This window comes from Hetaerina americana, unplaced genomic scaffold (assembly GCF_022747635.1).
Source record: "Hetaerina americana unplaced genomic scaffold, ioHetAmer1.1.p SCAF_20, whole genome shotgun sequence".
Lineage (NCBI taxonomy): Eukaryota > Metazoa > Arthropoda > Insecta > Odonata > Calopterygidae > Hetaerina > Hetaerina americana.
The window spans coordinates 7,170,767-7,188,135 of NW_027286764.1; the positions used below are offsets into that span (position 1 = coordinate 7,170,767).

Below are 17,369 nucleotides of genomic sequence, written 5' to 3' on the forward strand. Positions count from 1 at the left end.
CCTGGGAAACCATGACCGGCACAAGGAAAGGAACCCCCATATTACCCATTTAATGTATGAATTTTACACGCCGTTGGACCTAGTACTCTACCCTCACCTATCGAACCAAACTTCGAGTTTATAACTGTTGCTATTCAACTCAAACCGCTATTTGCTAGTATGATATGCAGCATTCAGGCTAATTCTAAAACAGAACTTTGGAACGTTGAAAGTATTTCTCAAAATTCATTCGAAACCCTCGAAAAGTTCGATTTAAGCTTTTCAACTGATTAAAGTGAATTTCTGAAGTCGGTTAACTTGATGCTGATCTCTTATAGTCATTGCGTTTTCACGCGCAAGGCAGCGATTCAGTTCAACCGCTTCCCGAGACAAGGAGTGCCGGCAGACGTTTCCAACTCGTTGCAATTCATAATTTGGCGCAAACGCGGGAGTGGATGATTTGGGCGGAGCCTGTGCATTTTCCTTCGCTCACTACGTACAACCACCCCTTGCACCAGCTGTTCGCGTGCATACACTCCGCAATAAGTCACGCAGACTCCTCCAGACACTCTCGCACCCTTCTTCATAAGGTCGACTGATTCAACCACACTCTGATGCCACTCCACTTTCACACAAACGGTGCCAATTTCGAACATTTCAGCGTCGTCTTCCAGGTTGCACATTTTTTTTCATGTCGGAACGATACCATAAATTCGGAATGCCAAAGAAGCGGCACGGGCTTCCACTCCGGAGGCTCCACCGTCAGGAAGCACGCGGAGACATTCCCGTGCGAACCGAGTGCCTTGAAGCATTAAGTCACAGACGTGGCAACGAAACCAAAATCGCCCGAAATTATTGATTGGCCTTCTTATTCGTAAACTCGCTGATATTATTCCAATCCCAAATATGCGAAAATTGCGTGGATAACTATATATTTTTTGTGTTTGTGATTGTGTCCATTGTTATCACAGCTGATAAAAATATTAGCTAAGGTCATTTGTGAGATTGTATTATGGTAAAAAGTGCTAAGGTCATTTGTGAGATTGTATTATGGTAAAAAGTGACCTTTTAATGTGGTTGTTCAAGAGTTTTTTTCAATGTGATGTTTCTTTCGACACCGAAAGCATAAAACGCATTACATTTATTTCATCTAATATGCTCAATTTACAACTTCGAATGACTATATTTTTAAATGTGAATATATAAATAATAATTAGTTGAAAACATCGTTTCTGGAGAATTTCACCTTTTACAGCCGTGTTCATGACGCCACTTTTAAGCTCAAGTGCGAAATAGAAGCCATTTTAAAATTAAAATGATAATCGCAAAGGCACAATTATGGTAGGGATGTCTGAAAAAAAAACACTTCCAGGTGACAGCATATTCTTCTTCCGAGTACCACCAGCACATCTCCCTCCCGCCACAATGATTTGTGGTCAAAGGAGTCCGCTATCGACACAACGGATCGGTCAAAAAGAATGAAGTTCAATAATTTAAAATGGACGTGCCTTCGGTCGTGGAGCGATTGAAAACGTAATAGCCGAGGCCGTAAACTTGATTGGCACTGAGTTTGTTTGAGGGGGATAGGTGAAAACAATGTGACGAAGACGAAGGGGAAGATAAGGAAACACACACTCAGTCACTTGGGTATGTTTGGGAATCAGTGATCATCGTGTACCTCAATCACACACCAACAATGCAAAATTAATAAATTAGGAAACAGACTCACAATCACCTGATCACTAGGATGTGTTAAGGCATAACAGTCACTCTCGTGAATCGCATTCACACACACACACACATTCAGGGTTTGCAAGGATATCTCCTATGCCAGGAACCCATTCTACTCACACAGGAATGGAAAAAAATTGAAATAAAAATAAAAAAGAGTCTCAAGTTCACGTTCGCAGTCACTCAATCACTGTTTGGTGTGTTAGACCTTCGTGAATCGCGCTCACTCACTCACTCACTCGTCAATGTCGCTCTCTACTCCCAGAGGGTACGCAGGCGGACGAGTATGGCACCATTGGGTCAGAATACAGACAATTAACATTTGCACATGCACTTCTTCGCCTCGGACAATAATTGAAATGCGTTTGAAAATTGATTGGAATGGAATTTGGAAAGAGATATGATTGAGGTAGATATGATATGGCGCTTTAAAGGGTTCATCTATGTTGATATTTTTACTGGTTGCAGCTCTCTAACAAATGTTTTCTCGTTGAGATAATAGCATCATATAACATGCAGAAGAACCATATCACTCCTTAGCCGAAGAAGTAAGATTGCCTGTACGCCTCCTTAAAATCCCCGCTCAGCACCTTCCGAAACGACATCTGGGGAGTGTCGAGCGAAGTGTTTGAAGCCTTCATCCAAGAGCAATGAGCGTGGCCAATGCCCCTCTACTCTGCTCTAACTCCTGCCCTCTCTGCGGCAATATGCAGAACTTGATGAATCAAGTGGAGCGAAAATACGCATGAATCTGGTACCTTTATTTCTTATGCACTTTTCATGTTAGACGAACAACAATGGTATTATTAAAAGAGGGATTTAATTTTTTAACAATTTTCTAATTTGATAATTTTTTGTTTTTCTGAAACTGAGGTTTTTTTTTATTAAAGGCATTTCAGAAAATTTCAGGTTCTAGTTCGAAAATGTTTAGTCGTCCCAAACTCTAATTAGTAGAGAGAATGAGAGAAGAATTTGGCCGAAATATTTCATTAGATCAGAGTTAGTTTCTATTCCAGAAATGGAAAAGACAGGCATAAGTGAGGACTACAGAGCAATAAGTTTGATTTCCGATGCAGATAAAGTAGAGAGTTGGGAGAAATCATAATGACATTGTAGAGGTGGATGAAAAGCATATTGATTCACAATGAGATTCTGAAGACCAAGATAGAGGCGATGATGCTCGTCAAATGAGTAAGGAGTCGGAATAGGAAGGGGTAAGAATAGGAGGGTCAAGTTGGATGGAATGAGGGGAGGAAGGAAACGTACTGAATTGAAAAGGGGCTCAATGTGGTGCTAGATGGGGCTCATTGTGTTTGTGGAAGAGGCAAGAGAATCATCATTGTACTAATGGGTGCCTGTATCATCCAAAACCTATTTTTAACCAGCAGACTGCCAGTAATAATAGTCAAACCTGTTGACTGATGATCGGGTGATGTCCAGGAATTGATTCCTTGTACCCTCAGTGTTTAGATGTTCACTGGCTTTCTTAAAATTTACAAATGATCGTTTTAATAATGTCCTCTCTCTGAAACTATTTTAAGGCAATATAGTCCCCATTTAATAAGTATTATTTTCTTTTAATCTTCTTATTTCTGATCCCATATAGAGCAAACTTATTATTTAAAGCTCTTTGGTCACTAATTCTTTCAATACTCTCTATATTAAAAACCTTTCTGTGTACATTACTTGCTAACAGATCGAGAATGATATTGCCCTTAGGTGGCAAAGTGACAAGTTGATGCATGGAGTTCTGACTAAAATAATCTAATAGCATTCAGTAGTGTATTAACCTTTGACCTATTTTTTTAAACCATACAATCCCCAATCAATCAATAGGACAATGAAAACTCCACCAATTATTATGTATCATTAGATGTTTTGGGATGAGAAACTCTTTGATTTGCTTGTATAGTTTTAGTATTGAATTAGCCCTATCTTCCGGTGGTCAGTAAAATGCAAATATGTTGATTCTTTAGGGTCGAGGACTTTCAATTGAACGGCAAACATTTTCCGAACTATTATCTGGAATTACTTCAGCACTGTTGATGCAAGAGTTCTTAAATGGAATAAAAACATCATCCCTGATTCTCCTGTTATTTCTGTTAGCGGAAAGAAAAATATCTAGAATATCAACAGGATTGTTAATATTTTTGTTACAAATTAATGACCTTCCCTCTAATATTGCAATCACTTCAACCCTGTGTGCAATATGATGCAACCTATAAACATGAATACTCAAATCTACATGAATCAAGAGATATGGTTGATACCTCCTTTATTTCGGCCACCAAATGGATTAAGATAAGTGGTTTTACACTAAATTTAGAGAAAATGAAAAGTCTCTGTCATTCAGTCTAAAACATATACCTAAAGAAGATAACCTGGTAAAATATTTGAGACTCCATATTGACTCTAAGCTGACTGATGTTCACATATTATTGTTATCACCGGTAGATCATCAAAGGTACTATATCTAATAAGAAAACTTAGTATGTTAATCCGTGAAGAGTACCTGAGTTCCATTTGCCATTCTTTCTTTAACAGTCATCTTAACGATGGCCTAAAAATCTGAGGCTATGATCCAGTTATAAAATCAGTGTTTATTCTACAAAAAGATCCATGAGAATAATTACTCAATCTTCTTCTAAAGAACATAGCGGATCATTATTTATAAGTATTTACATATATTTGGACTGTGTATAGCATGTATTAATATTGATTTATTATATTATTAATATTACATTACGTAAAGCATAATTTATTTCCCCCGAGATATGAAGTACATGATCATAACACAGGAATTAAAGAATCACATCTCCATGAGTAACTGCAAATTAATCAAGTCACAGCATTAATTGAATAGCTTTGGAGTAAAATTAATTAATCAACTGCTGCAGACTGTTAGAAAAACTAGCTCTGCCAAATTTAAAGGAACATTATTTTCATGGCTTGCCTCTAAAGCTCTGCACTCGGTGAATGAATGTCTGATGTATTTTATGTGACCCATGTGCTTCATTTGGCAAGGTCTATTGTATACCTACTTGATGGCCAGTAAAATCATTGTTATTATCATTGTTAGCACAATGGATCAAGTATCTACTTTATTGATTTGTCATTGGTATATGTGTAAACAAATTTGTTGTCTCCGGCATAACTTTATAGATGTGACTGATGGTTGAGCCCGAGACTTTGTGGAAATCCATTGCGAACAGGAGTTTCAGAAATAACTTTGCAGCTTCCACATAAAATAACTTATTTATTTTCTACTAGTTTCGCTACACTGTAGCATCTTCAGGAACGTACAAAAAAAGGTTTTTTTGTACGTTCCTGAAGATGCTACAGTGTAGCGAAACTAGTAGAAAATATATAAGTTATTTCATGTGGAAGCTGCAAAGTTATTTCTGAAACTCCTGTTAACTTTATAGAAATTATATAACATTTTGAAATGAGACAAGCAACTTTATAATTCCACACACACACACTTCTTACACCGCGTGAATGGAATTAAAAAGTTAATAATTTCATTTCAATGTGTAAAGAAAACTAAATTTCTCCTGTTTGAAAGAGAGAAGATGCAGGGAAATGTTGAGGATAGAAATTAGAATGAGAACTATTTTTCAGACACCCCATCAGTAGTATGAAATGGAATTGAGTGAGTTTAATGGAGCTCTATCAAGGATTAGCTGATGCTAATATGGTATTTACAGCAATGAGGTAACAAATCATGCTCTAAGAAGATAGGCTTACACCAGAGAAAGTACAGCATGAAAGCAACAGGCTTGATTTTGCCTGAGAAGACAAAGATTCAATCCACGAAGCATTAGTTAGCATCTCCACTAATGGTGACATTCTAAGTGTAAAGACTCAGTTATGGATCTGGTATAAGAGGAGCAGTGATATGGGACATTAATGATGGGGATGCGCTGGAAGTGGTCGGTCTATTTTGTGCCTATTGGGAGAATGGTAACGATGAAAATGTGGCAATGTGTGGATGAAAAAAGGATTGTCTCTGATCCATGGGTGTTGCTCATTAAAATTCTCATTGAGCTGTGAATTTCAGAAACAGAAGAGCATTATTGAGGCATAGCTTAGGTTTTCCATAAATACTAAAGTGGTATTCTCCTCAATTTCAGCATCAGTCTATGTTTCCTGACCAAGTATTGAAAAATATGAAAACATCCTAAATTTTTTAACTATTTTAACTTTTACTACCACCAAAAATATCACTAGTATATTTTAGTCTTGTGGTTTTTTGCTAATTTTAATCATGAAAACTTATAACTACCTTGACATGCATGTATTTCGAATTGAATTATCTACATCAATACCCTACAATCTACCACTTAGAGATCATGATAGGGGGTGTTCAGTTAATCACTGGCCATTCAATTACAGTTGTAATATGGACCCCAAAAGTTAATAATTAATTAATTTTCAAGTAGTTTGATAATATTATTGCGTAAGGGTTTACTGCTTCATGCTTGAAATTTGCCTGAAACATCAATCCTCGGCATATGATACTCTGTCTCCCTTTTGACTACTCACATTTCAATGCCAGTATATTTTCCAAATTTCCGTAATAGAACATTATTCGATCCCTGTAGATGCATCCCGAGATGTGAATGCTGCTCTAGAATTATATTTGAAATGTATCTTTTAAAACGAAGCGACCAAAAATGTGCCATTTGCTTTCAAAAATACTCAAAATGGTATATTACTAAGGGAAATCATTTTTCAATACCTCTTATAGTTTTATGTCTAGAAAATTTATTTTTTTGCATCTTACTTGTAGCGTGAGCTAAAATATTGCCTAATAGAACAGGGATAAATGTTTGGCTCATTATCGCACAAATTCATGCATTGCGGGTGTCTTCATCGCATGCGCTATGCGGAATTCCTTTATCGGATGTCACATGGTGCTGGCAAAAAGTATCGTGAATTACGTCCAAAATGATATGGCATGTGGCAAACATTCAGGGGATCCGGAAAACCTAAAGCTTACTGATCGAACGATGGGGTGGACTCTCGATGGGAAGAATGAACTTAATCAATGCGACAGTTGTGCGAGAAAGGTAAACCCTACACCAAAATACGATGTTGATAAAGAAAAGGTAGTTTGACGCCCAGTTATCTTATGCAGGAAAAACATTGGTGCCATATCTACCCAGACATTTATCAAAATATTTTCAGTCAAGTTTGGACCAAAAATTACAACATTGCTAAAGTAAATGTCAACTTCTGGCGAAAATATTTCATTGGTCGACGTGATGCCGATAGAAATGTTAAGCTCCCCTTTCCGACTTTGTGTCTAATGTGCTGTGACGGATGGACAAGCGCGTTTGTTCATAGAAAGTAAACCTAATTTTAAAACTGGAGGAATACATTTAAATAGCACAGGCATTTGTTATTTATTTCCTCCTCATTGGGGATTTTCCTCGGGATTAGGTAACATGAAATATGAATGCATAGGTTACATTAAATCTCTTCAGGAATACGTTATACCATAAAAATGATCTTCTGTCGATAACTTAAACGCGATTCTCTTCAAGAGGAGTCGTAGTATAAAATGTTTCCCTCTCATATCCCGCGTTTTAAAGTCAGATATAAAATATAATGTCACTGAAAAAATATGATGTATAAAATACATAGTCATTTTTGTATTGGATTTTTTACCTTATTTGAAAAAAAAACGTTTTATCCTATTCTTCTATTTGGCCTAAGAATATTATTAATTGAAATGAAAACGTTTTTTTTAATTTCTTTATCGATTTCTTCTTCGTGTAGTGGATATGACAGAGCCGAGAGTTTGCAGATAGTTCCGGTTTTATATTGGCATAGAAGAGAAATGTCCTTGGTATGTGACAATTGATGTGAAAAAAAGGTTCTTAAGAGGTGAAAAAATCCAATAAAAAAATAACGATGTATTTTATACATTGTATTTTTCCAGTGACATATTTTATACCTGACTTTAAAACGTGGGATATGAAAGGGAAAACAGTTTATACTACGACTCCTCTTGAAGAAAATCGCGTCATTTATGTATTAATGAACAATAATGCGGTAATAGAGAGGGTAAAAATAAGTATTCAACCTCGAAAGTTCCAAAGGTTTTACTTTCGTATTTCAGAAGTTTTTGTTGCCCGTAAGTTTTAAATTATCATATTGGCAGTATGAAAAATATCCTGTTGGACAACAACCCATGTTTCCAATTCACAGCGGTAGCCCGGTCTCTTTGTCCATGTTATGCTGTAAATTTGTAATTTCATGAGGTGTACGAGGTTCTGGTGAATGCTCAGGTGAGTCATTGAAGTGTGGAATTTATGATAGGTGGTTATCTCTTCGGGGTGTTTCCATCGAAATCATCACAATGGCTGATGTAATAGAAGAGTATACGAAAAAAGCAGATGCTGCGGTACGTATTTGTCTAAGTAGTAGAATTGCCCTATTCCATGTGAGTATTCCTGACGTAAATATTACTTGATTTAGGAACTCGAAATTAAAAATCTCATGGCTGAAGTGGAAAATTTAAAGGGAAAAGTAGGAAATAGATCGTCGACCGAAGATGAAAATTTAAAGGCCTTAACAACTAAAAATGCCAAGTTGAAGTACAGATTAGAGATCTTGAAAAGGGTATGTAAGAATTTCTTCGCATGATTGGGTTGCTCACATTCTTGACATCCCGATCGCTAACCTGTTAAACAAATTTAACTTTCTTATCTTACGAGCAGGCCGTCGAGAATGAAGAATCACTTGGTAGTAAACGAAAGCCATTGGACACATTTCGCTCAGTATCTCATCAATCTGGGCATAACATGCAAAGTATCCAAGAAGTTCTTATTGATGTGTTTACGAGTGCTGTGAAAGCTTCCTTCCCTGATGTCACTGGAGTTCCTATCTTAGTGGTACCTTCTACTAATATCAAATTCGGCGATTACCAATTTAATTCAGCTATGTTAATATCTCAGGTAGGTTTTTGGTTTTTATTTGTTCATTGTGTAATTATGGTAATATACCTGCTAAAACAATATTTAAACCTACTACTCTGTAATAAGTTTGAATTAGTCCCTATAATGGTATTAAACGGATTGTATGAATCCAAACGTTAGAGAATGTACTATCATGACATCCGGTCATAAAAGGATGCCTATTCTGTAATATTACACTTTTTGTAAAAGCCCTTTAAACAGAATAGCAACATATTCTGGCCACTTTTTTTCATACTGCAATTTAGACTTTAAAGGTCGTATTCCCAGCATTGTAATGAAAGATCACAGAATTTTGGGTTTCATTTTTCTTGTTACCTAAGATTTTCCTGACATTAGTTGCTTTAAAACTTTGTTTTGCTCTCACATAAAGCCCAGGCAGGAGTATTGTACCCAATGGCGTCGACTTATGATACTGTAAATTCAAACTTATTAAAACGAGTACAAGACAGATTTATCTGCATGGTATTATGTAGCTTTGGTCTATATTCGTTTGATATTAGGTGTGATATTGTCAAAACTCACCTACTCTCACCAGCTGCACAAAGAAAATTTGGTGGCTAAATGTTTTTATATCCTTTGTTGCATATAGCCAAATTTACTGCCCTTTATTTTGAAAAAACTGGACTTTTGCACACATGTCAGAGTAACAAAAAGTCTAACACATTTAATATTCCTGATTTACCCAAAAATTTTACTTTTTATATGCCATTATTAAAAATCATGAGAGACTTAATAGATTATCTCAAAATATAGATATTTGTCCATTCTCAATTTTGAAATTCTGGAAATTCATAAGCTGTGTTTCATCTTATTGATCTTATTTAGTAATATGTTTTGTTTCCGTGTACCTTGCTTTGTTTCAATATCTGTTTTAAACAGCCTTGTATATTGAACTGGTTCCTGATACAACCCATATTAGAATTCAATCATTTATGTATTAAGGATTGGATTTAATTATGATGACTTTTCATTTCATATTGCCCTCCCTGTGCATTTATTATTTGGAAAATCTGGTAAGGTTTAGCACTATGTAACTGTTTCACATTCTCCTGCATATGTATGAAACTATCATGTAAATAAATAATAGTTGAATTTGTGGCCAGAATAACTTAATAGTGTTTTAAGGTACATCATGAAAAGCCTTATTGATAATAATTTTGCAGTCAAAGAGTAGCTATAAGTTAGTAAAGCACTTGGTTAAAGAGTAAAAAATTATTATTATAGGTAGCCTACCATAAAGGTTGGTTTTGGATGGACACAACTACCAAATAATTTGCTTTTCTCTCCTAATGATCCCAACATCCTAGTCTACAACTAGTCCATTTTCATCTCTGTATACTTCCTTCCTTCCTTCATTCTGGCCAACATCCCAATCCGTAAATATGGATCTATCAAGAGCCTTTGTTTCTGAAATCTAGCATTCTTTGAACTAAACTAGGACATTATGGTATCAGGGGAGTAGCTCATCTCTAGCTTACATATTTTTTGGAAAATAGGAAACAATATGCAGAAATTGTCGGAAAAAATGGTGCTACTTACAAATCAACAATGAAAACTATTAAATATGGTGTTCCACAAGGTTCCGTATTAGGTCCTTTACTTTTCCTGGTGTATATGAATGACATTGAAAAAGCCATTATCTCTCCAGAGAATAATAACATGGTAGCTCTATGCGGATAACATAAGTCTAACAGCAGGTCATACTAAATCATCTCAATTAGAAATAGATATGTGTGCTATGGTGAATTCAGTCACTCAATGGTTGAATGTAAATAATTTAAAACTAGATGCAAGAAAAACAGTTTACTTGGTATTTAGTAATAAAGACCCTCAGTCAAATATTTTTGTAGAAATAGGTAACCAATTGATTTCTGAGTTAGAACATAGCACCTTATTGGTTTATAAATAGACAACAAGTTAAGCTGGAGGTTTCAAATGGAAAAATGCTGTAAAACATTATGTTCAGCCCTATTCCTTTAAAAAAATCTTGCCAACTATTGTAATACAGAAATATTAATCGCAGTATACCATGGTATATTTGAGTCCATAGCCCGATGTGGCATTATCTGCTGGGGGAGCTCAGCACATGGAAACATCAATAGAATACTCACCCTTCAAAAACGGACATTAAGGTTTATATTTCAACTAAATGCAACGAAATCCTGCTGGGAGTGCTTCAAACATCACAAAATCATGACCATTCCCTGTATCGATATGTATAATGTGATTTTGTATGCCTGCACCAAAACCCCTTCACTGGTCAGAAAAGGGGATGTTCACGAGTACGACACCAGGGGTAAGGATAATTTTCATAATGGCCATTGCAGAGGAGTAGCACTACAAAAAACTCAAGAAGTTTTAGGAAGACTGCTGTTAAATCGACTACATGAAGAGTAAAACAAATACTCCCCCAAGAAAATAAATTTAAAAACAGTTGAAAAATTTCTTTTTAATTAATGTTTTTTATAGCATCCAAGAGTACATAGAAACAGCTAATGTAGGGAATTCCGTTCTTTAAATCTTTAACACTCAAATATTTCATGTACATTATTATTCCTATGAATTTGTATGTATGTTAATGCAGCTATAAATGTAATTAAATCTTAACGAAGCCCATACAATTATGTATTGTTCTATGGCTAATAAATCAATCTATCTATCTAGCTATCTAACTTCCTCAATTGTTTTCCTTTCTGTCCATTTCACCTTCTCCATCCATCTCCACATCTACATTTCAAAAGCCTCCAATCTATCTCTATCATTCTGTTTCTGTGACCATGTTTCCATAAAGTATATAACTACACTCCATATCAAAGTTTTTACGTGTCTTTTCTTAGCATCTTTACTCAAGAGCCCTGTCATCAACTCCCTCCTTATGAAAGCCTCTTTGCCCTGTTCAATTCTTCTCCTTATGTCCTCTACTACTTTGACCATTTTGGTCCAAAGCACTTGCAAGAGACCTAAACTGTTACATTCTAGTTTTTGCCCTCCTATTTTAATGGCGGGGTTTATAAACTCAATTGCACGGACTACGACCCCATCTGCATTGGACAGATACCTGATATTAGGATGAAAGAACACTGATCATGCTTCACAAAGAAAGACAACAGATCCAGATATCCCTTGGAAAAGAATCACACCAGTAACTTCAAAGCGGACATTCTTCACACTGAAATGAAAGGAATAAAAGGCTGAATGCTTTGGAGGAGTTGGAAATTTGGCAATACCTTCAGCCTGACAGGTTTGAGGTGGTCAATGAAACATTATACCTCTCCTGTTTCCCCCTCCTAAAATTGTTAAAAGACTCCAATATCTTTCCACCCCAACCCCACCCCCACCAAGGCAGTGATGACCATTGACCGTCCCTCAATGAAAGTCAAGTCATTGCGGACAAATCCCCCTCCTATTTAAATTTCCTCCACATATGTATGCATTGAACAGCACCGGTTTATGGGCAACCCTGCCTTACACCTCTTCCTAACACTGCCCATCCAGACTCTCCATCCCCCACTCGCACCTGAGCAGTCTGACTCATGTACAGGTTGCAGATTAGCCTCCTTTCCCTCCAATCTATTCCTATTTACTGGAATATACTCAAAAAAATTGTCCAGTTCACCCTATCAAATATGTCCTGATTGTATTTTATCTTCCTCCCAATAAGTGATCCCATTACTGCAATGGCATTATGTGTACCTCTCCCCTTCCTAAACCCAAACTGATCATCCCCTAAGTAATCATATGCCCTACTCTCTATCCTTTTGTTTATGATCCTGATAACAACTTTAGCTGCTGGAGATATTAAACTTATTGTTCTCTAGTCCTCAATTGATGTATCCTTTACCATTTTCGGAATAGAAACTAACATTGATCTCAAAAACGTTTTCAGCCAGATTCCTTCCTCATAGATGCAACGGATCATGTAGACTCTTCCTCCCATATTTTCCTAAACCTTGTAGTTTTTCAGCTGGAATGTGATCCACCCCCACAGCCTTATTTGATTTCATTTATCTTATTGTCCTTTCTCTTACATCTCCTCCCTATCTATGGCATATTCAGTTTCTATGTCCAGCTTGTTGGCTTAAGTTCTTTACCATATACTTTTTCTATATATTCCTTCCATCTTTCTTGGATCTTTTCTGTGTCAACTATTATCTTTCCCAACTTATCTCTAATCTATCTCTCTATCTTAACTTGGACCTTCCCGCCTTACTTCCTAATAGTGTATCATCCATTTCCTTCTCTCATCTATCTTTCTAATCATCTCATCCGTGATCCATGGTTTCCTTGTCCTTTTCCGATTAACGGTTCCTACGGTGTCTTTTGCCTCTCTCAATATGTATGCCTTTTTTTTATATATTCCAATTTTTCCTCAATGATACTCAGCTCCTTTCCCTCAATCATGATTTTCTCTATAGCCCGCTGATGTCATTCTAGGATCACTAACTGGATTGACAGGTAAAAGATATCTGTTTGCAATACAATCGCTCTGATTAGTTTTATATAAACAACAAATTTTTTTTCTGTTAGCCGAGTGCCCTGAAGGAGTGGTTTTATATTTCCAGTGGTGAACCTTGGATTCATTGTAATTCCAGGCATTACAAGTAAAGGGAATCAAAGTGCCGCCGAGATCTGTTGCAGTGAAAGTAATGGAGAATCTGCTAACCAACCCATTAATAGAGAAGACGGAAGTAGCTGGTGCTGGGTACATCAATGTGAGGATAAGTAGGGAGCATGGCATCAAAGTCCTCAACAGTGTGCTGCTGCATGGGGTCCTCCCGCCATCTCACCAGCGACAACGGGTCGTGGTTGATTTCTCGTCACCGAATATAGCCAAGGAGATGCATGTGGGTCATTTACGGTGAGGCATTGGTGGAAACTCAGTCAAAATATGGACCACTGTGTCCTAAAACCATAGTACTTAAAAATTAATTCTGAGCACCTCTGTGCTGTAGGGCTAGTATCCTGTGGGAGTGGCCTGAAGTAATAAACTAGAAGCGCTCGGTCAAAACCCATCTCAAAACTAAAAACATTTGAAAGCTTGCTGTGGCAAATGGAATTCAGGATTGATGGGTGAACCCATGTGTAAGCTATTGGTTCTGAAGCACCAAAAAATGCCATCTGTGTAAATGGAGAACAAACCAATGAATTCGCGTCTCTGTCGAGGGATTTGCTAAAAGGGAAGGTACGACTCTATTGCATAATATTTTTATCTTGGCAATTGATGTTAGTAGAGAAGAAATGAAAATATTTTTGATATTGAAGCAATTAAAAAATAAAAACATTCAAACAAGTTTTTATTTGTGATAGGCATATTTATTTATTTAAAACATTAAAATATATACGAGTGCCTTTTCCAAACAACCTAGTACAGCATTGCTAACCATCTGTTCTTCTGTTCCGTTAAAGTGTGTGCAATCAATTTATTTTTATCTAAGGATTTTTCGTACAAACATTGGACACCAAATAACCTTGAAAGAAATGATGCATTTGAAGATGGTTCTCTCAAATGCTTTTTCATTCACCAAAAAACCTACAAATGACAGCTTATCATTCATGGCCATGGAGTTTCCCGGGTGCTTTTAATGCTTTTTTGTGTCCTCATACCCCTTTTGCAACTTCCAGCAGTCACTGAAAATATTAACAACTAATGCAATAGTTTATTATCTCTCTCATATATCGAGTCTTTATGTTCTTTAAAACAAAATAATTTAGAAGATTTTGAGGGAATAAATGTATTTTGTCCTCTTCGTAAATATTGCGTAGCTCATTTTGCAGCAGTTTACCATTAAATAAAAGTAATGCAAATTACATTGCACCTGGTCCTGCATAAAGTTAAATACGAAACACTTCATGATCAGTCAGGAATGTTGTCTGCAATAAATTCAATGGAAAAGATATCTTGCCCAATCGCCATTTACTTACTGTGGCACTTGCTTTCATTTTTAAATTAATCCAAATCCACTACTTCCAGCAGAAGTATAAATTTATTTAAATTGTGAAAATTCCTTAGGATTACATGAAACTTCTTTCAAAATTTTCACTTCATACTTCTAAATTTTTTTTTCACTTGTCTATGTAAGTGTCACCTTTCTGCCGAAGTAAGCAACTTGTCGATTGGCTGAGATCAGTTTGAGTAGTGCACATCTTGTACTAAGCCCAACAGGTTATGAAATTCATGCAGTGGTTGGTAAAGGGATCTATTTCCTTGGATTTTGTTTGGTTAATGGGTCACCTTTTAATAAATAAGCATTTCTCATTTTTAAGTTTTCACTCAGCCAAATGTGAGAAATGTCATTTGCAAATTGTGACAAAAATGAAAGTGTAGTCTCTAACGAGGACCTTTTTTCCAGATTTTAAATTGATGTACCAAATGTCTGTTCGGCTGTTCATATCTTTTGATTTCTCTTACCTATGTGTTTAATGAGGAGCTCAAATTAATTTGTGTCAACATTAAACTTAAATGCTTTGTTTTGATCAAAAAGGGGATTTATCCATTTATGTTTCTGTTTCAATGCTATAAATATGTATTTTATTATGTTATTTAATAATTAGCATAAGACTCTTTTGAGGACCTAGCAGTTTCTTGTCTTATTTAACATCGACCAGGGTATGAAAGAGGTTTCATGGGAGACCAGGGGGGGAGAGCATTAGGTTGCTGCCCCAGGGCCCCTATTCAGGGTATGCTCCTGGTCAATGCGCTATTTCTCACCTGTCTCCAACTAGAGACTTGCCCCTATTTTCAGGCAGGAGCCTAAAATTATCTCGGTCATCACAAGACTAGAAACAGTACATGTTGCTTATCCTGTGGTCAGTTGTCCCACTTCAAAACTCCCTGCTACCTCTTTTCTCCCCTCTTCACAGTACCAGCACATGGTTAGTGTGCGTAATATATCTTGACTTGTGGTGCTAGCAGGCCAGGTGATCAACTGTGCTGTCATCCCTTGCTCCCGTCTCTCATCAGGAGGATGTCCTCTAAAGACTTCGCCTTGGTTCACTTGCATTCACCCGTCAGCCTGACCAGTCCGGCAGCCAGGATTGTCCATTCCCCTCCTTGCCTCCCTCCTGCTCTCGCTCTGTTGATTCACATATCGACTGATCACCACCTCCCACACTACTTACATACTTAATTTGTTCATTATGACTTCTTCATTATGTGTCATTTGTTGAATTTGAAAATGACTGGATTTTTCAAATTTCATAATGAATAATAAAAAAAGTTTTTAAAACAATGATTCCGGCGTAACTCTTGTACTTTGTCATCCATGAAAGTGCCCTCTAAGTGACCTTTATTTCTTGGATTTGCTTATTCAGTTTTGGAGAATGATGGTATAGTAATGAATCAGTGCCCTTCAATTTGGATGTGTTGCTGGCTGAATGATCAGATGAAATCCTGTTCGGCAATAAATTTAGAAAATTTAGTTCAGCTATAATCCTTAAAGTTGGTGAAAAGGGTACCTCTTTTAATTTTGAAAGTCTATAAAATTGACCCGTGAAGTGATTGGTAGCCCTGCACATTTCATGGAGGGCTTAATGTCAATTTGGTATGAGCGCTACCCTTCTCACACTCACAAACCAATCTTTGGGTTGATCTTGGCCGCTTAGTGGAGTGTAAAAACTTGCCACCCTATGTTGTAAAGGGTCCACTTGATCTGTTGGTGCAGTATTATTCGTACGTTTCCTCTCTTGGCAGGTCCACGATCATTGGGGAGAGTATAGCAAGGCTCCTGGAGTACCTTGGCCATGATGTCCTCCGCATAAACCACGTTGGTGACTGGGGAACCCAGTTTGGTATGCTGATTGCTCACCTGCAGGACAAGTTCCCAGACTACCGCCAAGTGTCACCCCCTATTGCTGACTTGCAAGCATTGTACAAGGTTGGCCTCTCACCTCCTCTCCCCATTCTCTCTTTCTTTCCCCCCTCCCCCATGCTTTCTACCGTTGTCCAAGCCAATGAAAGGACATTTGACGAAATGTCGTGAAGTGTGAAACTTGGTCACCAATTATAATCTATGCTTTTTAACTTTGGTGCAGAAGAAGTAGTTGGAGAGACATGGGAAAAGATTGCGGTAGCCAATTAAGTCACACAGTTACGTGACCTAACAAGTTAAACTCCACCAAGGGATTGCTGTCATGGTTTTAGCATTTAGCAGAATCTAAATGGAAGGTATGGAATGAAAATGTCATGATAAAAGATAATTGCTGGAATCCTGAAAAAATGCTTAGAAAATTTTGCATTAGAGCTGCTCATGGTCCGGCCTGGGTTCAGAAACCAGGGCATAGTCTGTTTGTGTATAAGGGTGTGATGATGGGAGTGAAGGTTTGACCTAGGGTAAACAGCTTGTGGTGAAATTACAACTATAAACCCAAACACTGGACACTGCTCCCCATTGCCCTGCCCACATCTTCAGTATGCAGTCCCTCCACTCCCCCACTGCAGCCGTGGTTGCCTCAAACCAGACCTAATAACTCCCCCTCCCCACTTGACTTCTGTTGCCTTTGAGCCTTGCCTAGGTACGCATCTTTTTCCAGAGTTGATATAACTTCGCCTTAATATGCTGCCCTGACTGAGAATAATTAACCTTTTGAGTGAAATGGTAGCACAGTGGAACTTGGCATAACAAATGCTTCACATGGCAAATAATTGATATAATGAGCAAAGATATCTTTTAAGAA

At 37.1% G+C, this 17,369-nt stretch overlaps 1 protein-coding gene across 1 annotated transcript in view; it reads left to right on the plus strand.

The window, feature by feature from the left end:
* The first annotated feature begins 6,717 nt into the window (after nt 1-6,717).
* ArgRS (arginine--tRNA ligase-like protein) overlaps nt 6,718-17,369 on the plus strand; it is a 30,683-nt gene continuing 20,031 nt past the window's right edge. The window contains exons 1-6 of the mRNA XM_071586095.1: nt 6,718-6,782; nt 7,980-8,122; nt 8,197-8,340; nt 8,439-8,675; nt 13,289-13,554; nt 16,387-16,570. Of these exons, the coding sequence (XP_071442196.1) occupies nt 6,761-6,782; nt 7,980-8,122; nt 8,197-8,340; nt 8,439-8,675; nt 13,289-13,554; nt 16,387-16,570 (996 nt within the window). The 5' untranslated portion in view covers nt 6,718-6,760. The remainder of the gene's footprint in view (nt 6,783-7,979; nt 8,123-8,196; nt 8,341-8,438; nt 8,676-13,288; nt 13,555-16,386; nt 16,571-17,369) is intronic.